The sequence below is a fragment of the Athene cunicularia genome, assembly GCF_003259725.1.
Source record: "Athene cunicularia isolate RWA chromosome 1 unlocalized genomic scaffold, athCun1 chr1_part2, whole genome shotgun sequence".
NCBI classification, from domain to species: domain Eukaryota; kingdom Metazoa; phylum Chordata; class Aves; order Strigiformes; family Strigidae; genus Athene; species Athene cunicularia.
In genome coordinates, this window is record NW_020799092.1 from 4489822 (window position 1) to 4511460 (window position 21639).

General features: G+C 43.2%; 1 protein-coding gene across 1 annotated transcript in view; it reads left to right on the plus strand.

The window, feature by feature from the left end:
• Positions 1-19441, plus strand: part of GRIN2B (glutamate ionotropic receptor NMDA type subunit 2B) — a 200405-nt gene extending 180964 nt beyond the window's left edge. The window contains exons 10-13 of the mRNA XM_026840954.1: positions 11302-11462; positions 13536-13723; positions 15484-15722; positions 17527-19441. Coding sequence (XP_026696755.1) covers positions 11302-11462; positions 13536-13723; positions 15484-15722; positions 17527-19434 — 2496 coding nt within the window. The 3' untranslated portion in view covers positions 19435-19441. The remainder of the gene's footprint in view (positions 1-11301; positions 11463-13535; positions 13724-15483; positions 15723-17526) is intronic.
• Positions 19442-21639: the final 2198 nt, after the last annotated feature.

The window sequence follows — 21639 nt, forward strand, 5'->3', positions numbered from 1 at the left end:
TGTTTCAATGCAGCATAGGTCAGATTTTTTTTTCAATAGATATGTTTGGGTTTTTTTAACAAAAGAAGGTTTGGAGTTAAAACTGGCCAATGTTTTTACTGAAAAAAAAATCTGAGGCGAGTGTAAGAAGGCAGAGGGAAATTCTGATATTTACCAAAGTAACTCATTTCAGCATACTTGAAACAAAATATTTTGTTTGATATTTCTGACATGTATTTTTGACATCATTTTCTAAAGGCACTACTCATAAAATTGACTTATTAGAAAAGAAAAGAAAGAAAAAAGAAAAGAAAGAAAAGAAAAGAAAAGAAAAGAAAAGAAAAGAAAAGAAAAGAAAAGAAAAGAAAAGAAAAGAAAAGAAAAGAAAAGAAAAGAGATTTTTCTTCTGTAACAAAGGGACAGAAGGAGATAATTGGAAGACAAAACAATACACATTATTCTGAGCTGAACGAAACATTTCGGATTGATACGAAGCAAAAGTCTCACTGAAAACCTACAAAAAAGGATCTGCTGTATTTCTGCAGTAATAAATGCATGGCCATGAAACTGAATAATGAATTATTTCCCACATTGTACTCTGCGGCACATTAAATCTAAATTATACAAGGATCCCAGATATGCAGAACATTTAAGCATGTGCTTAACTTTGCGCTCATGAGTGGTGACATTAAAGTCAATGGGCTATTATTCACATGACTGAAGTCAAATGCTTTTCTGAGCTTGCAGCTTTTGTACAACAAATCCCTTCTCTGGAGAAGTCTAGGAAAAATGCAGAGTGGGTATATCTTTTCAGCTAGAAATTTTCTAACGGGACCAAAAGTGGGGTTCACGCTTGTACTTTGTAAGGTCTGTAAGGGGAAGGTTATCTAACCCGTTGACTTGGAGGCCATGCAAATCTTCCATGGGATTTACTATGAACAGACATTTGTGGTACTTTAACACATTTCTGTAAGATACAAAGGAAGTTCTATGTGGTGGTGTCCAAAAGCAGCCCTTTCCACAGTGATATGATTTTTATCATCAGGAGACCTTTGTGGAGTTAGCTAGACAGAAGTAAGACCATGCCACTTCCAACTCTGTCCTCTTGTGATAAATCAGAACCTTTTTGAAAATGCATAGAGTCTGATGTACCTTACTTGACCAAAACCAAAAAAAAATAAGGAAGTCCCCAAACCCCCAAACCTTACGTCATGGTGTAGAGTTGAATTTCTTTCCACGGTGCTTCTGTGGGAGGAGGACTCTTTTCCTGTAAATAAGTTAAACTGTGTTCTGTCTTTTGCTTAAATATGACCTTTATGTATAACACTAGTGGTACTGGCTAGTGCTTAATAAAACAAACATTGGTTCATAGTGAAGTGTAGAAAACTCAGGACTCTGATAGTCTGAAATTTTATGCCTGATGAAATCTGATGATTTCTCTGCATCTCTTTGTAAATCATCAGTTACTGTAGTATGAACTATTTATAATTACTATATAGTTCAGTATATATCTGTGTAATTACATATTATGCTAAAGTCTTTATATTAATAAGCTATTAAAATAGCTACAGCATATCATATGTTAGTAATATGTCTTTCTAACTGGTGAATTACATTTATTGTGTACATAAATATAATTGCTGACAATTTTTTACAGTTGTAGATGGGTGCGTTTGTTGTAGATTTAGTCATTCTGCACTCTTCGGATTGACATGATTTTTATGCTTTCTGAGATCCTTGGAACCAACCTCTATGCCTGCGTGCTAAAAAGTGATTCAGTAGTTTTAAGGCTATAAATGTTTAAAGTCAGTGGGTTTTCAGGCATGCTTTTTCTCCCCCCGCTTCAGCCCTACTTTCTTTGTCACTCTCTCTCTCTTTTTAAGTTCAGTGCTGCATAGTGCAGAGCAGTGAGGAGGCTGCAATATACTTTAGCCTTGATTCCAGTCTCTCAGGATTCTCTCTGTTCTGTTGATCTGAAGGGATTTAATGGCAGCAAAAGCTTGTAATGGGACTCTTCGGTATTAATGCCAGTTAAAATGCAGTTTAGATGGGAACTTAAGCAGGTAAGATGCAAGAAGAGGGGATACTAGAGTCAGACGGTAGGCTTAATTCATCCTTGCTGGAAAGAGAGAAATTCAGCCACTTGGGCTTTGCTGGTGGCATGGGTGTGAGTTGCTGGATGAGGGATGTCAGCTATAGAGACACAGCACAGTCCTTAGTTTGCAGCTTTTGCATTCCTTCTGCTGTGCTGTCCTGACATTTCCCAGGCCTCAGCCACTCTTCCTTTTCATCTTCCTTCATCTCTTGGAGCTAACCCTTTGGAGGCTCTGGGCAAATTTGGTCGCTTCTTGCTAATTGTTTGGCAGTCTGGAAAAAGCCATATTTGGAGAGTTAAATAAGGGGGGAGGGAGTGGGAGAGCAAAGGATTGTCCTGCTTCTCGTGTCAGTATAAATCAGCGGAGAGGGAAGCAATGAATATTTTTATTTATTATTTATACAATGCCATAAATGTACTTGGCACTCTGCAGTCAAATAAAAGACAATGGCCCTGCCACCAGGATTTGGCAGCCTGAGAGATGAGAGCTGACCTCCTTCATATTAATGATCAGGGCTCGATTGCTGATGGGGAAGGGGATGGGAGGATGAGATCTACAGGATTAAAAATAATACAACAGGCCCCCTGCCCCTGGCCCTTTCATTGCTTATGCCTAGTGACTGTGACATTTGAAGTTCTATGTAGATACATATACTTGTTAAGTATTTGGGAGGTTGTATCCTCCCAGACATTTTTACTTCACCCGGTGGAAAGGAGCCCTGCTTCTCCCAGACCTTTGGCTATTTAAAGTCAAAATTTCTCAGAGTCTTGGTGGCCCAGCAGGCTTGCTTGCTTCAGGTGTACCTGCTCCAGTGCCCCAGGGCTCACAAGAGAGTGATATGGCTTTCATTCTTTTGCTGTTGTCCACTTGCAGATGGGAGATTTCTGCAGAAGGCAAGAGGAAGGCATTATCTCCCATCTCTGTGATGGTGCTGGGATGCCCCATCTGCCCTGCCTCAAAGTGCCCTGCTTTTTGCTTTGCCTCAGTGCCTAGAGAGGTGCTTAAGAAATTACACTAATGTGATGACTAGGCTTTTCTAATGACTTGGATGAACATTCTGGCCCCGGTGAAGTCTTTGGGAGGTTTGCCAGACTTGCATAGGGTTTCACTGTACTGCCTAGTTGTTGGTACCCACATACAAAGTGCTGAAGCAGATTGGCTACTATTAGCACTCAGAAGACAGGAGGGTCTGACTTGCCTTTCTTAGTGAAAATGGATGAAAAATTGAATTGCTCCCCCACCAAACTACATCCTCTGAATTTCTCAGTGTTTCATAATTTTTTAACCAGCTGTCTCACGTGCAAAGCAAGCAGATTCAAACTTTTATGTACTTAGCTGCCACCTCTCCTCTCAAGGTCTTTTTCATCAGTTAATTTTATCCCTCTGAATGAACATCTACACTTCTAATGATATTAACATGAATGTACTAACTGGCATCTTTCTGTTTTGTTCTTGCCTGGGATTATTGAGTATGTGCCTTTTGCTCCATTGTGTTTAGCTTCCAAGGAAGCTGACTTCCAAGGATGGAATACATAGCATGACTGTGATGAACAGATGATCTCCATCTTCTACATGCATGCAAGAAAAAGTTAAGTGTACTGTAGCTAAGATCACATGGCCCACTTAATCGCAAATGATATAACTGTGCTCATCTGATAGTACACCTACTAATACTAGGCCTGTGCAAAGAGCTTTCATCTCTGGTGAGAAGCTCAGTGATTCCACTATAGATGTACTCTGGTCCCTCTGCTTGAGGGACACCTAAAAGTGTGACTGACTTGAAGCCTATAGCCTGCCGAATGTGTCCTGAGGAAGTTTTAAAGCCTTAGTGTTACCTTTTGTGTGGAGAAGCTGCACAGAGTCTGAGTAATGCTCACACACTTGGCAGACTCAGAAGATACCTGGTTTGGTGGTGGTGGGTAGACTGTCCATATGTGATGGTCTGATCCTGGGGTGACCCCACAAGCCTGGTGTATCTGTGACACCTAGGTCAGCAGGAAGGCAGTGTGGTCCCAGCATGTACATGTAGGTCTGGCTGTGGAAGACATGAGACCCCTGAAATGCCATCAGTTTGGGGTGATGCTGTGCTGCCCAAGGTTTTCAATCTTCTGCTCTGTGCAAAGGCAGCACAGAGCACGTCTGCACAGAGCAATCCAGCTTGCAAAGAGGCTGTACAATCCTACTGTGTGCATTGCTCTGGCAATAACTGCATGTGATGGCGGCTTCTTCCACCAATTGGATCTCTGCTTTCATCTCAGTTATTTTACAAGGGCAACTATTTTTAATGTTGCTATATTTGAACTCCTTTCTTTTGCTTTCACCTGCCCCCCCCCCTCACCTCTGCATTGTCACTAGGTTGCTCTGTTCCCTTCCCTGACCCACACATGTCCCTATTTCACCACCAGACATTCATAAATATTTTTCTTCTTGTTTGTGGGTCTGATCCACCCTACATCATCTTTTAAAAGTGACTTTAATTTAATTCTTTGCCAACTTTGCTGCAGTCAGCTGCACTAACTGATAACTCCTTTCTCTGACTTATCTAGAGGAATTCATGGGTGAAACACTATGCAAAGCAAGACCAGAGAATTTGAAACATCACCGGGTATTGAATAATAAGATAAACCACAAAGTCAAAGTCTTAGGGAGCACAAGGTATTTTTATGCCCTCCCCAAACTGACATATTGGATTCGATGCTGTTCATTCCTTTTTTTTTTTTTTTTTTTTTTTTTAGTGTTTATAAATCAAGTTATGTACTGTTTGACTGGTGAAGACAAGAAACTGTGTTTTTCCCACTGCAATATTAGGGCTGATTTCTGTGACTGAGCTCAACAATCAGGAAGAGTTGATGTGGTGACTGAATTCTGAGCTGTGAGGAGTCCCAGCCACTGCTCAGAAGGTGGAGGGTGATCTTATGACGGAATGCAGAAGAAGAGAGGAAATTTGAGCTAGGGTAAAAGAGGGATCTGAAAACTTCTAGGGATGTAGAAATGGCTGTGAGTTCCACCTTGGGAGTAAAAAATGTCTCTAGTGTCAAAACTAGGTGACTGTGCAGAGAGAAGAGGGATGCTTTAGGAATGAAGCTTGAGAAGTATCTGTACAAGAGATTCATGACTAATAGAGAAATGAGCAGCACAGTCTCTTTAGTCTGCTCTCCTCACAGATTATTGTACCAGTGCTATCATTTAGGTTTGCAGTATGATTTTCTGCCTACACTCTTGGGCTGGCACACTCCTAGCTGGGATGCTATTGTAGCAATGTAAAAGCACGCTGCACCAACATACCGACAGAGCAGGCTCCACACTGGGAATCTGTAGAGCTCTTTTTCTACCAAGGACAGGTGATGGGGCACAGCTGTATGGATGTATCTATGTGCATGATCAAGCTGGTTAAAGAAAAGAATACAGTAAAAGCCCTGAAGATGGTGCTGACAGTGATGATTGACATTCCAGAAACAAACTAGTCATCACCTGAATGCAGATCAGGACAGTTACAGCTTTGAAGAACCTGCAAGCTGCAGATGACAAGACTAAAGGACCGAGGGAAAAGGATATAACATAGAGAGGTACTGAGGAGACTAATAATGAGCATTAACTCTCACTAACAATGCTTTTACTGTCTTGGTGCGTTTTTTCAGTATAATGTTCTCTCTGTCCTGATCAGCTTGTTCTTGGTATGGTAGAGAGCATGTCCACTAACCAAAGGCAAGTCAAGGTAAGACCTACTGGATACAGCCAAAGGACAGCAGCAAGAATGGTTACAGGTCTAGATAATACAGCTTGCAAAGAAAGACTGAGGAAACTGGGCCTCTTTAGCCCCAGTGCAAGAACATGGAGAAGAAACAGGTCGATGATCTTCAAAAACAAAAAATGTGCTTTCAGAGAAGAGGAGACTTATTCTGATTTCCCTGTCCATGGTGAAGATAACAAAAAGTAATGTAGTTGGGTTGCAGCAGGAAGGCTTTCGTTCAGACACTTGGAAGAACTTTCCAACAGCCCTGGCATAGGTTGTCCAGGGAATGGGGGAGTCTCCAGCACCAGCTGTCTTTCACAGCAGGCTGAATGAAGAGCTGTCAGGAACAGTGATGTCTAGGAGAGACCCACCGGAGAGAAAGGGACACAGCAGACATCTTCTCAGGGTCAGATCCATGTTTTTGATTCTGTGGCATTGCTCATGGTGCAGTTTGGGGATAAAAATGACATATTTTGTGGGTATGAAAAGGACAAGCCTCCTCTCTTTGAGAGTCGTCCATTAGCTGTGAAGGAGTTAATTTCCTGGCTGAAACAGAAGATACAAGAGCAAGTCATTTTGGGCATGTTGCTGTGGACATGCTAGTCTATCAAGACTTAAGTGTAGGTAAATCTGACACAGGGGGCTATGAGAGACCTGCTTCCAGGGTGAAATTCCCTGGGGCATCTCAACTTGGCACTTAACACTTGGGCAAATGAACTGAACACAGAGTATCTAACATGGGCTCAAGCTCTTTTGGACCTGCAGCTAACAGAGGAGTTGAACCTGGGACCTTATTTTAGTGGGTCGGATTTGTGGAGCTTCCTATGGTAGAAAATTTAAACTGAGGGTCTGGGCCTTACGAAGTGGAAGGAGCCCTCCCAGAGAAGCCGTGTAAGGATAAGGCACTACACACATACACACACACACACACACCAAGTTTTGCCAGCTCAGTATGTTATCCATCAGGGGTTTATTTTTTTTTAAAGCAGTGTAAAAGTAGATTGACTGATAAAAACCAGCCTTTTTGTTTTGAGAGCTTACTGAGTTTCAGAAACTGCTTTCAATGCTATTGGCAAACACTTTACAGTGTAAACAGGGCCTACATCAGGCAGATAAATAAGTGCAGATGCGCTTTTCTGTAGGAACCATTTGGTGATAGACAATATATTGAAAAAAAATTCTCATCAAATTAATTGTGGCTAATTAGACATAACCCCTTCCCCTCATCCCTGAATCCCCTCCAATCGCGGCTGCTTGAATGGGAAGAGCTCCTATCACCTGTTTCATTATGCAGATTGATATTCGAACATCTGAGAACAATGCTGCTTTCTGCACGGCACGGCTCCAAATTGCTAATGAAACAGCTCTGCCAGACAAGTCACTTAAACCCGCTCTCGCTGCTGCTGCCGACAGCTCTCATGGCGAGTTGCAGGAGGGGAGCAGGAAAGGGGCTCTCTACTCTGAATGTGCTAATAGCCCCCAGCCTGTGTGTTTATCACTCTCCAGAGCAGGAAGATTTCTGCTCTTTAAGTCTGAGAGGTTGCTTTCCCAAAGCTGTGGTCTGATTTGGACTTAATGCTTCTTGATTTCCGTTTGTGAAGTGAGGGGTTGAAGTGGCGGACAGCCACTGGGCTCTGAACACACTTCTCATCCCTAAGCTACCCCAGTCCTTTAGGCATGCTGGGTGTCTGCTTCCCACCTCCATCTCTAGCATTCATCTCCCCGCCCCACATCTCATGTGAAGCCAGCTCTGTAAGGGATTTCTCTCATGGGTGAAAGCGTGTCACATCACCTTGGGTACAAGGGGAGCATCTTACAACTGAGGCCTCACGGTGAGCAAGTGGAGGCTTCAGGTGGGGTACACCTCCTCCAAGGGCTCTTTAGGTGCTGGTCTGTGGCTGAGCCCCGGGGGTTTCCTACCAGGCAGGTAGGTAGAGCTGGGCAGCAGGACAGGGCTTCTGTTGCATGGAAGTGCGAGGAGGGCCTCCTACAAGCACAGACCCTGTACAGCCCTGTTGGCCACTGCCTGTGACTCTTTGCAGCTGGGTTTGCTCAGCAACTGGTGCAGTTTCTTATCTTCCTCTCCCCTGTTATCACCACATTGTTTTGCCAGAGCCTCACAGGGCTACTCTTTGCAGATGCCTAGTGTAGAATAGTTGTGACTTATGGCTCTGGCAGGAGAAACATTTACATGAAATAATGGGAGAGTTCTCTCCTTAATCTAAATTCGGACCCTTTCTGTCAATATATGTGGCTAATTCCTTTGTCGATATTTACTGAGGCACTGAGATTACCTCTGCACAGGCTGCCCCCATGTAATGGTCCCTGCATTGCGCCTCAGCTCTTGTCTCATGCGTCTCAGACTCCTTCTAGACCAGCCTGCCAAAGTGCCCTGTTTCCCTGGGGCTGCCACTTCTGATCCAGACCCACTCTCCTAGCCCTTGGGAAAAGCCAAACAAGTGGCTTTCCTTACTGAACTCTTCGTCAACAGTGTCAACTTTGTTAACTTTCCTCCTTACGGATCTTCTCCAGTTCCTCCACACGTGTCCCTCTACCATGTTACCAGCAGAGAACACACTTCTCCATCTGTCCCATATATTTTCTGGGAAGACTTGTATATCTTCTTGATCCTCTGGTATGAGCTGTGTGGGGCAGAAGTGAGCTCAGAAAGATACAGCAGTTTTCGGCTCTGTAGAGCTCTTTGAAGATTCCTCTATCTCTGGATTGAGCTGTGACCACCTATGGTGAGCAACAAACATGGGAATTTTTCAGCTGCCATCTCCTGCCAGAAAGCTGCATTCATGTACCACTATTCTCAAATGTGAAGAAGTTAGCTGTTTATCTCTGGCTCCATGGACTGTGGAGTCAGGTGGGCATCAATTGCTTGCAGCTTTGCAAACACCAAGCCAGGTGTCTGGGGATGTGTGTTCCTCTTAGTCATTCAAGCTAAAGATCTCTGCTGTGGGTCCCATACAGATCCTTTCAGACTGTTTCCTGTCTTGTCATCCACCAGGCTATGGTTGAAGTGTGTGCATGCGGGTGTGTGGAGAATAATTTGGATTCTGATTAAGAAATTAGCATGGAGTAAGGGATGATGAGTGAATGTGCAGTATGTGGTTTCACAGAAGCCATCAGCCTGGCTTCCTTCTCTAGAAACATGCTTTTCTAGTTGCCTAAACCAGTCATTTCCTTCAGGAGGAATGTTTTCAATTATTTATTAATTGCCCAGGAGATTAAAAAATAAATATGGAACCTTTCATCTCTGGCTGCTAAGATGGGCCCTTGAACACACGGTGAACAAAGGATAGTTCAGAGGTGGGATCATTTCCCTCATCACAGCCCTGACTGACTCTAGAATCCTTCTTACTACAATTTATAGACACAGTGATGGAAGTAGACAAAACTGAAGATTGTAACACCTGGAACAGAGGGTAAAGGTATAAAATGGACATTGGATGCAACCTCTTTTTCTCTTAACACTCTTTTGGCCCAGAAAGAGGCTTTCATAGCTGCTGCTCCTCCAAAGAGCATGCTGAAGCTGAGGTTGTACCAATGTTGGTTGGGCCTGTCTGCTCTTGCTCTGCTGACTTGACTTTGTTGGAGGACTCTATAAAGATGAGGAGTGTCCCATCTCTCTTCAAGGCTGGGTTTTGCAGCCCCTGGGGAAGTAAGTTGCCCACTTTGCAAACTCCTGTTTTAGCATATCAGGGGAGAGACTGTGTTCCTTTGTGCCTGGTATGCCAATACCCTTCTTGTGATGGGTCCCCTGAGCTGTTGCTATAATCAGCTTGGTAAAAAAGCATAATTTTAGCATGCTGCAGTGATTTCTCTCCTATCAAAGTTTGCTTTCATTAAAGGTTTTAATAGCTGTGAGTTTGTCTTCAACCCTAGGGGATGTGCCAAGGTTCTAAGAGCCACCTTACTGCCTGTTTTATGCTATGTGAAACCTCTTTTTTTTGATGATATGCCAACATGTGTTTCAAAAAACAGCCCCGATATTTTGTGTTGTCTTAAAGCAGTAGGATATGTGTTCTCTCTCACACATGCATATGTGTACATATAAGCCAGCCCATCTTGCCATTCAAACTGGAGAGATGGTTCCTTGCACAACCAGATAAGTTGACTGGTACAAAGAAACAGGTGATGTGGATGGTGCATTTACCTACCCACAGACACATCTCTTGTTTGGCCTTATTGCTGAGATGTTGTGAATGAGATACACTGATTTAGTAGCTTTGACCTCCTCACATGAGTTGACCAGGTTCCAAACTGGCTTTGATCAGGACTCAAGAACAAGGCACATCTGCATGTTTTTTAAGCTATAGCTATAGACCACAGCCATATTTTCACTATAGAAGGTGGCAGTACATGACTGCATGGATTAATGTATGAGGTGCACTGTTGCTGTTAAACGGGTTTAGTCTGACCATTAGCGTGTTCTCAGCATGCTTCTCAGTATCATCCAAATATACAGTCACAATTGGGAGTCAAGAATAAGCACCAGGCAAGCTACTGCTTGGTATGTCAAAAAAGAGAGAGCTCGCTGTCTGTCTGTCTATCTATCTATCTATCTATCTATCTATCTATCTATCCCTCCATCTAATCTATCTATCCCTCTGTCTTCTACCTTTGCATCTTTTTCTTTACTGCTCATTCAGTTTCAAGTTTACAATTCTGTGCTCCTTCTCATCTGCTGGTTCTAGGGGTTTTAAGCAGTCTTGATAATTGACAGTCTAAATTTTACTGCTCATAAAACCCCAGAGAGCATTGATTATGACTTGAGTTAAACAAGTGGCATATAAAATCTCACAGCCTTGCAGCCGTAGGGGAATGTTATGATGAATGTATTTCTTGGGAGCCACAAAAGGTTTGGAGTATTCTGCCAGCTCTGTTCTGGGCATCAAATGTTACTAGTGACTTGCAGCCACTAATAGCATTTAATATGGGACGTTTGCCCAAAAGTTTAAAAGCTGATCATTCGTTTGGTGAAGTGGCTGTGAGGTGTTCTGAGAGGCATCTCTCCCCATTAATTACTCTTCTACTTCAGTCAGAATCAAGAAGTGCAAAGGCATCCACAGAACTGAAAAAGATGCTTCTTAGAAACTAAATGACACTTTGTGGATAAAATGCACATAGATTTTATTAAAAATCTTTCCTTGAATGTATTCCAAAGCCACTGTTACCTTTTCCCTTTCTTTTTTCCTTTTCCCTTTTATCTAAACTCCTTTTTATCTTTGATCACTGGTTATTTTATGGACTTAATCCAGAGTGGACAAAAAAGACCAGGTTGCTTAGATTCAATTCGTGGTTCTTAGGCACTAACAGGAGATGTTTGTGTTTGAAAATAGTAAAGTATAATAACTTCTCAATAATGTTTTCTACACATTAGTAAAATAAAATCAGAACTACCTTCTGAGGAGAGTGTGTTCTCACATTCAGATGACTGCTTCTTGCTGAAAGATTGTGAGAAATGTTCTTTCTCTGTCTCTCCAGTTCCAGAAACCCAATGACTTTTCTCCCCCTTTCCGCTTCGGGACGGTTCCCAATGGCAGCACAGAAAGGAACATTCGCAACAACTACCCTGAAATGCACAGCTACATGGTGAAGTTCAATCAGAGGGGGGTGGATGATGCACTGTTCTCACTGAAGACTGGGTGAGGTTTTCTTCTTCCATGCTTATTCACCACGGAAACCTGATTTCTTTGCATGCTTGTCTGGAAAATTTTTTGTGGGGTTTGGAAAATAAGCCTCCATTGTCATTTCATGGTTAAAAATATAGCAAGACCACAGAAAGCACAGAAGAATAATTCTCAAGTTGTCTTAGCCAGGTTTTTCTATTACATCTGTATAAGAGTTTCTAGTTTTTGCAGTGCTTATAAGACTATTAAAAATAAAAAAAAAAATAAAAAAAACAAACAAAAAAAAAGAAGAGGCTCTTCTGTATCATTGTGTATATTAGTCCCAAAGACCTTGCTTCATCAAGATGTTTCATGCTGATGGGTCCTTCTAAGGACACAGGAGAAATACACAGGAAAAACTTACAGACCTCTGTGGACAAAGTTTTTTTCAGAGCATTTATATTGTCATCCGGAATTTCCTTTGTTTTCCCTCCTTCTGCATATAAAAGATTATGTTAATCAGGAAGCTGAAATAATGCTTGTCAGACTAATCCCTCCCCAGTGTATCACTAGCTAATATAGTGTAATGGAAGGTGTGTTTGAAGTAAACAGTTTGGAAATAGCCCTTGTCTCCAGAATATTTCAGTATCAAGGGCTGAACAAAATGTTGTTTGAACAATAAGAAAGTGTATAAAATGGGAGCATTTCCTTGGGTCATCTGGGAAACATGTGAAAAATCATTAGCAAAAAATATGTTTGAATCATCCTATTTTAATATCAGATTCACTGCCATTTTGCAAGCCTTTGTCCTTTATAATTAAATATTTCCTCCCAGAGCTGACCGGTTTGGTTGTCAGAGCCCAGCCCTAGTGCAAAAAAAATTCTTGATTACAGTCCTGTTGCACTCTTATGAGAAAGTTCATTCCAAAGCACGAATGAAGATGTTCAGCCAATTTAATTACTTAGATTGACTGAATATTCCTAAACTTGTTTGCCAGGTTCAGAAGCACACAGCCTATTATAAATGATTGTACCATTGTTGGATGACATCCTGGGAAGGTATATTTGCCAGGATGGTCATCATCCAGGAAATAAATATGCTTTGTCCTGGAAATATATGGATGAAATAGAGCTCATCATTTTCAGTAGATGTCATCCTGGCTTCATATCCACCCTTGGACAGACTTCCCTACAGATACTCACTTGAACTGAGATAATCACCATACTGGAAATATATGTGCAGGAGGTGGATTGAAAAGATAGTGTGGGTGTGAGAATGTGCAGAGTGGAAGGTCTTCGGTCTTTTATCGGAAAATGCTTCATTTCAGATCTAGTGGGCTGTATCAGCTGTCTTTGGTTATATGGAAGATGCAGACCCTGAGACTGCCCCCCACACCCAAATCAATTTGTTGCAGTGAGAGGAAGGTTCTCATCAGTCTGTTCTGCTGTCTACCCATCCCAGCCCATAATGGGGATTTATCTGTGTTGAAACAGAATTTTTCTTCTGGCTTTCAGTTAAGCACTCTCTACTAAAGAGCTACTCAGCATGGTAAACTATAAAGCTGCTATCGTGGCCACTTGACACTGGTAAAGATCCAGTAGTGCTTTTCACAGTAACGAAGGAGTTAAACATGATGCTCTGACCATATTTAATTATAAAAAAATTACATTTTGCTCAGCTAAGTCATGCTAGCAGTTTCAGTCAGAGGTAATCTTTTCCTGACTCCAACCCCTACTTTGAATTCTAATGATACATTTTATAAAGAATTTTAGGTTCCTTTGAGATGAAAGAAATATAAGCTATTCTTAGGAGTATAGATCCCCTTGACTTCCTCTTCATTCATCTTTATCTTGCAGTATGTTTTTATTCCAAATTTTCTTTCAGATCAGAAATTACGATTATCAAAGAGTCGGAAAGAAATAGTCCTCTAGCTTCACCTGTAAACAGGTTCTAGGCTCAGATTTTAGTTAACTCTGATGAAGGTGAAGATGAGCCTGTTGTAGTCTATCTGAAAGAGGTTCATTTTTACCTTAATTACCTGAGAAAACCTTTGAACTCATGCAGATTCTCTCTTTTCTGTACTACTCTTGTTTCTTGCACCTGTGCAGGAAGTTGGATGCTTTTATTTATGATGCAGCAGTGCTAAACTACATGGCTGGCAGAGATGAAGGCTGCAAGCTGGTGACAATTGGGAGTGGGAAAGTGTTTGCCTCCACTGGCTATGGCATTGCTATTCAAAAGGACTCAGGCTGGAAGCGCCAGGTTGATCTTGCCATTCTACAGCTTTTTGGTGATGGTAAGTGACAAGAAAAAGAAGAGTTGGAGGTTTCCTAAGAAATACCAAGTTTTGCATGTAAGAAATAGAGGTTCCTACCTCTGGTGCTTCAGATTTGAGTTGAGAACAGGAGAATATTAAGTTTGTTAGAGGAATTACACCAAAAATGTGAGGATTTCACTTGTTTTATGTTGTTGATGCAGGGTAGCAGTATCATCAAAAGCAATGTCAAAGGCACTGAAGATTTCATAGAACCAGCTCAGTTGTGTATTGAAAAATATCTTGTGTGAAGAATGTCTTGTAAAAACAAGATTTCTGTTGTGAACTTTTCACTACCTTTGAGGATTTGCCATGCCCAAACCTACTGATTATACTGGACTTTCTGTGGTCATCCTCTACTTTAAAGTTCTAGACAGGATCAAGCCATGCAGAGTTTATAAAATGAAAAGATAAATATTTCTGGATGAAAGAGCTCAGATTTTCCAAAACCCAAGAAATTAATTGAAACTCAGAAACATATTTTGGAGTGAGTTTTTATTCAGAACATTATAGTTACCTAATTCATCTCATCCTTTACAGACAAATTGCTATTATTAAAAAAAAAAATTATTAATGGGATAAGAAATTCCTTCTTAGAAAATATTTTCCTGCCTTTCCTTTTTCATTCCTTATTACATCTTGATGTGTCGTTTTTCTGAATAAATAAAATTCACCTTTTTTTTTTTTTCTGAAATCTGAACATAATGTATGGTATAATAAATATGGAAAGAACATACTTCTGATATACTTTGGCAGAAAATTGGCCACCTGATGGATAGAGTGTTCTGTCTTCTAAACAGCCTAATATATATTATTTCAGGAAAAGACATAAGTTGTCTATAAAGCTTTAAAGACTGTGCTATGGCATCACATAAATATATGGATTTTTTTCCCCCTGTCACTGGACTGGAGGTTGACAATGTGAAAAAGCTTAACTTTCCTAACATCATGAAAACAATTGCCAATCTGCAAAATTAGTTTGTTTCTGAATGTTTCAGTATGTGTGTGCGAGTGTTTATCTCTCTCTCTCCCCTCATGAAAATACCATAATGGAAGTAAGTGGGGTATGAAATTAGACTACAGAACATTTGTTCCTAGCTGATACAAAATAGTAATATTTTTGATTGGTCAAAGGGCTTGGAAGTGTTGAATCTGGACAAAATTGAAGGGAAGACAAACAGGTAAAAATGCAGAAATATTTTTGGGAACATTGCACCTGGTTTTAATGAGCTATGGATATGATGGAAAAAATACAAATCAGACATTTTTATTTTAAAAAAATCAGCATTTTGAATTTTGAGCTGGAAATATACAATGTTTTCATTTAGAAGTGACTCATTCTTATGTATTCTTCAGTATCAGTCACTGATTTTTCCCTCATTGACCTAATATGAAAGTGGAAGCTTGTGAGGCCTGGTCTTCAGTCATCTGGTGGACAACTTTTTCAGGATCTCAATGTAGACATTTGGCAAGTGTGACAGCTGTGTCCTGTGGTACAGCTTTTTGTGTTTATATCTAGCTGTGGAAAAATTCAGTTGCCTTCCCTGTGACAAAGTGCACCTGCCCCTATCAGAAGGGCAGTTAGGATATTTCATGGATGTAATAGATGTGGGAAAAGAGTATGGCCACTGAAAATTACCTTAGATCAGCTTCTCACTTTCAGTCTGCCCCAGCTGGAGCTCTTTAGCCATAGCAGGGCTATATAACCTGTTTCTTTTTTTTTTTTCTCTCTGTCTTTCTAGGGGAGATGGAGGAGCTGGAAGCACTGTGGCTCACTGGCATTTGTCACAATGAGAAGAATGAGGTTATGAGCAGCCAGCTGGATATAGATAACATGGCAGGTGTCTTCTACATGCTGGGAGCAGCCATGGCCCTCAGTCTCATCACCTTCATCTGTGAGCATCTCTTCTACTGGCAATTCCGCCACTGCTTCATGGGTGTCTGCTCTGGCAAACCTGGTGTGGTCTTCTCCATCAGCAGGGTGAGTGTCATTGGCTAGTGCTGAGGAACAGAGGTTTTATTCAGACAGTCCTACGTACTGGAGATGGGTAAATCCACCAAGACTGTCTAAAACACAGGAGACATAGGGTGGCAGTCTTCCTGTGGCATTTCTGGTCTCTGCTGGATTATGATTATGGAAAGGGAAATTCCACATGGAAATGAAAATGCAGTACAAAGAGAAGTTAACTATAACTGTCTGCTCCTCCAAAGTGAGCTGTGAAGAGGTCAGATTTAGGAACAATAAGTTGAGTAATGGTGCATAACATGATTAGAAATTCTGGAGTTTTTCATTGTCCTCCATATTACAGCTGTTTGGCTGACCTTATGTTAACTAGAAGTATGCTATCATGGACAGTTAGAAGTCCCTAACCAAAAGCCTTGCCCTAAACCATGCAGAAATCCTTCCAGAAAGAATGACCACATGAACTTAGCAATTGCTTTATGCAAATTTGCCTTTGGGCATAATATTTACATTTAAAGAAGATTCTAATAATTTCCGAGTCATATTTCTGCTATTAGTGTAACTAGCAGTGTCCCATTTGGAGCTTGTTTTTCTCTTTCAAGCTACTGGTCCCTCCTTCTGATCCATTCTGAAGTGAGGTAAAATCTTGGCGTTTTTTACCTCAGTGTCTGCTGTAAAAGAATTAACTGTTTGCAAGGAGTATAAAATTGCTACATAACTTATTGCTGAGGAGAAATGACAAAGCTTTTTGAATGCAGGGTCACAGCCTCTCTTCTATATTGATAGTTTCTAACCTGTTTTAATCTGGAGATGGGCAATTGTGTTTGGTGATCCTTAGCTAAGTACAGATTCTTTCATTCTGGAGATATCTGTTAAACCTGGGCCAGGTTGGTGAAAAGTCTAAAGAATGCTAATCATCTGCTAGTTGCAGAGAAACCATGGTAACATGATGTGATGGTGTCCATTTCACAATTGACATTAATCAGCAAGCACCATTTGGCAGGCCAGGGAATAAATGAGCCCCTTTCCTTTTGCATCTAGGAGTCGCCCTTGCAAAGAGTCTGTGTCATGGATGAAATGAGCTAGTGAGGAATGTGGAGGAATCAGGCACTTCTGCTGTCTGATTTGAGGTTGAATAGAGGACTTTAACTTTCACGGATGTCAATTTGGAGCCGGTTATCACTGTTAAATTTAACAGAATGCAATTAAAAGTTCTATTGTACCTCACTCAACCAGATGCAAAAGACCTAAATACCTATTCAGCAGTCCTGCTCTTTCTCTGTTTCCTTTGCTAATCTGTACTGGTGATTAATGTCACTAAGTTTATGATAAATGAAGCTGTTCCCTTTTTAAGATAGCTCCCATCTTGTTTCACTGATGTACAGATGAATTTCAAGGGCCAAACCAGACTTTCTTCCTCTCATCCTCACAGATCATTTGTCTTGATGCTTTTGTTTGCAAGGATTTTAATTTCCCCGTTTGAAATTCCGTGTTACACCTACTGGATTTGAGCAATTCTTATAGATGCAAGCAGGTATTCCTATATCCTACACATAAGACATGTGTAAACATGAAGCAAAGCAGAGGAAGAGGAATGGAGGGTAAGGAAAAAATGTGAGGGGTAAGAAAGAGAGGCAAAACAGCAAGGGTTTGTAGATCAGGTCTGATTTAATTTGATCTGATTGTGCTTCATGATGGAAGGCTGACAGGCCTTGCTGTTCTACAGGAATATGCTGTTGCTGCACAGGGTGCTTCCCAGTCCAGGTCCCCTTTCATGTATTCTTTGCAGGACTACTCACCTTCCTGCTTGATCTCATTTCAGGGTATCTACAGCTGCATCCATGGCGTGGCCATCGAGGAACGCCAGTCAGCGATGAACTCCCCCACAGCAACTATGAACAACACCCATTCCAACATCCTCCGCCTACTTCGGACAGCCAAGAACATGGCCAACCTGTCAGGGGTCAATGGCTCACCACAGAGTGCCCTGGACTTTATCCGCCGTGAGTCGTCGGTCTATGATATCTCTGAACACCGCCGCAGCTTCACCCATTCAGACTGCAAGTCCTACAACAACCCCCCCTGTGAGGAGAACCTCTTTAGTGACTATATTAGTGAGGTGGAAAGGACCTTTGGCAACCTCCAGCTGAAGGACAGCAATGTGTATCAGGACCACTACCACCACCATCACCGCCCCCACAGCATTGGCAGCACCAGCTCCATCGATGGGCTATATGATTGTGACAACCCACCCTTCAACGCCCAGTCGCGGTCCATTGGGAAGAAACCCTTGGACCTGGGGTTACCCCCTGCAAAGCACAGCCAGCTGGGTGACCTCTATGGCAAGTTCTCCTTCAAGAGTGACCGCTATGGGGGCAGTGGGGCCCATGATGACCTGATCCGCTCTGACGTCTCTGACATTTCCACTCACACAGTCACCTATGGCAACATCGAGGGCAATGCAGCCAAGCGGCGGAAGCAGCAGTACAAGGACAGCCTGAAGAAGCGCCCAGCCTCCGCCAAGTCCCGGCGGGAGTTTGATGAGATAGAGCTGGCCTACCGCCGGCGCCCACCCCGCTCACCCGATCATAAGCGCTACTTCAGGGACAAGGAAGGGCTACGAGACTTCTACCTGGACCAGTTTCGGGCCAAGGAGAACTCTCCACACTGGGAACACGTGGACCTGACAGATATCTACAAAGAGCGGGGAGAAGAGTTTAAGCGCGACACAGGAGGAGGAGGGAGTGGATCCTGCACCAATAGGGCCCACCATAAGCATGGCTCGGGTGAGTTTGGTGGAGGCAACGAGCACAAGCATGGTGTTGTGAGCGGGGTCCCGGCACCATGGGAGAAGAACCTGACCAACCTAGACTGGGAGGACCGGCCTGGGGCTAATTTCTGTCGTGGTTGCCCTTCTAAGCTGCACAACTATACGCCATCAGGGGTGGGACAGAACTCCACCCGCCAGGCCTGCATCCGCTGTGAGGCTTGCAAGAAAGCAGGCAACCTGTATGACATCAGTGAGGACAACTCACTCCAAGAGCTGGACCAGCCACCTGCCCCTGTGCCCGTGGCCACCAGTGCCACCTCCTCCTCCAAATATCCTCAGAGCCCTTCCAATTCTGCCTCCAAGGTGCAGAAGAAGAACCGCAACAAGCTCCGCCGGCAGCACTCCTACGACACCTTTGTGGACCTGCAGAAGGATGACTCGGCCCTGGCCCCCCGCAGTGTCAGCCTCAAGGACAAGGGCCGCTTTTTGGAGGGGAGCCCCTACGCCCACATGTTTGAGATGCCAGCCAGTGAGACCACCTTTGCCAACAACAAGTCCTCAGTGCCCGCCACCAGCTACCACCACCACAACAACCCCGGCAGCAGCGGGGGCTACATGCTCAGCAAGTCGCTCTACCCCGACCGGGTCACCCAAAACCCTTTCATCCCCACTTTTGGGGATGACCAATGCTTGCTCCACGGCAGCAAATCTTATTTCTTCAGGCAGCCTGTGGTGGCAGGAGGGCCCAAAGCCAGGCCAGACTTCCGAGCCATCGTCACCACCAACAAGCCGGTGGTCTCAGCCCTTCATGGGGCTGTGCCAGCCCGTTTCCAGAAGGACATCTGTATAGGGAACCAGTCCAACCCCTGTGTGCCTAACAACAAAAACCCCAGGGCTTTCAATGGCTCCAGCAACGGGCATGTTTATGAGAAACTCTCCAGTATTGAGTCTGACGTTTGAGTGAGAGGGGAAGAGCGCGGGGAGGGACTGGGGGTGTATATGGAGCGTGGGAGGGTGGGGTGGGATCAATCCCATCGGCTACTCTCTTGGGTCATCATTAGTTTGTGGGATACTGGAGTTCTGAGTAGTGCAGCACTGGTGACAAGTGCCACCTCTTGGTTTCCCCTCTTCCTCCTCCTCTTTCCCATCCTTCCACTTTTATCTCTTTTTCCATGTTCTTGCTCCTCCCATTCTACTCCATTCCTGGCCATTGCACTTTACAGTGACGTTGGAGTTGGATATCCTTGCTTATGATTTCAGGAAGTGGAGAAAAAGTCAGGGAAGGGCTGAGGGAGCGCGGCAGTGACTAGTGTTTCACTTTTGCTGTCTCCCAGCAGAGAAAGGCATGTGCACACATGTGTGGCAGGAGGAGACAGCAGAAGCAGTGTAATGGACATGCAGGAAAATATGCTTGCTCAGGCAACTCTTCCGAAAACTGCCTAGAAAAGAGTAGTGTTTGAAGACATGGAGAAAGTGAAGGGGGAATATCATGACTAACTTGATGCACTTACATGTTAGCTATACTGAGGTTCTCGCTACAATATTTTGTGAAGACTATGGGGGTTTAGGGCTGAAAAATATTTGCGTATATGCTGAGAAATTTTACGCTGAAATTTTGAATTGTCTGCTGGGGGGTGTGGGGGGAGGGAGAAAAGGCTTGTCTGCAGGTCTGGCAAGTGGTTTCACTATGGCTATTATAGCCATTGGATCTGTGGCAAACCAGTGGGAAAGATGGAAAGGAAGTGGGGTCTGAGTTTGGGAAAGCAACCCTGGAGTCAGGGAGGCTGCTGGGATCTCTGACAGAGAATGCTGGTTTTGCACTGAAATGAGAGGAATTTGGGGAAAGGGGCACAGGGTTAGTTCATTAGCTATGAATTGCTCACTAGTTGTGACATACTTCAAGGGTGGGAGCAGTGTGTAGTACAGGTTAGCCTATACGCGAGTATATACCATAACTTTATACTTGAAATGTCTGTGGAAAAAGCAAAATAAACCCATGATGCTGTAAGGTGTCTGGATAACAAACACAGTGAAACAGAGATAAAGAGTAGGGAAAGGTGGAGAGTTTTGTCACTGTCACTTCAAGGGACACCAACCCTGTTTTGGCATGTCCTTTTAGCAAGGAGGGCAGGGAAAAAAGGGTTTTCATCCCTCTGCCCTTCCTACCCTTGACCAGCAGGTTGGAACAAAAAGAATAGAATGCCCTCTGCCAGTGCTGGCCTGGTGCTGGAGAGGAAAACAATGCCATGAAAGGGTGTGTGTGGTGGCAGTAGGGCTGGTGGACTGTTTCAAATGCCTCCTCGAACATGTGGATATGTGAGGAGGGTGTGCACACCCATGGGAAATACATATGTATATTTACTATTGAATGTACAGGGGAAGTACACGTCGTCTTCCTGGGAAGGGGTGCACTTGAATAAATGCCAGAGAGCACAGAAACTTGTGCTGAGGGCTGAAGACAAGACATGCAAGGCTGAGGTGAGTGTGTACGTGTACGTATGCCTCTGTGTGTGAGAGAGAGAGAGATACTAGCACAGGTGAAAAGCTGGAATAGCCTAGGGTTTCCCATCCCTGTAGTTGTAGTGACAGCTTTCCTGGTGCACCTAGTATCAATAAGAGTGGTTTTTTCTTTCCATTGTATCATTTTAGATGCAAGTTAAACTAAAGGAAAGGGAGCAATGGTAGGAGTGAGGAGCTGAACTCCCCTTTCATATGTCTTCTTTCTCCTGAGGTGGGGGTGTGGGTCGACCTCTACTGTCCTGAGAGATATGGCAAAGTTTGTCCTGCTTATCCTGGGTCTGTCCCACTGTCTTGATGACTGTGGCTCACCAGGGGAAGGGTTGAGAGAGCCCTGTGCTGAGGGCATGGGACACTGCTGGGGACTAACTCTGAAAGGCAATGGCAGCCCCATCTTTATAAGTCACATTTCTTGGAGCTGAAAGCCACCTGTCTCACATTCCTCACTGCACCCTGGTTGATTTTATCTTATCTTTCTCTTTTTAAGTCAACAGAAGGCCTTTTATTTATTTACCTATTTATTTTATTTATTTTTTAAAGCTGGGGTGGAGGGAGGGTGGGATTTGCCTGTAAAGTCAAAGAGTGTGAGGAGAGGGTGGGCAGAGTTGGTGAGGGGAATATTTTCTGGGGGGGAGCTTGACAGCTGGC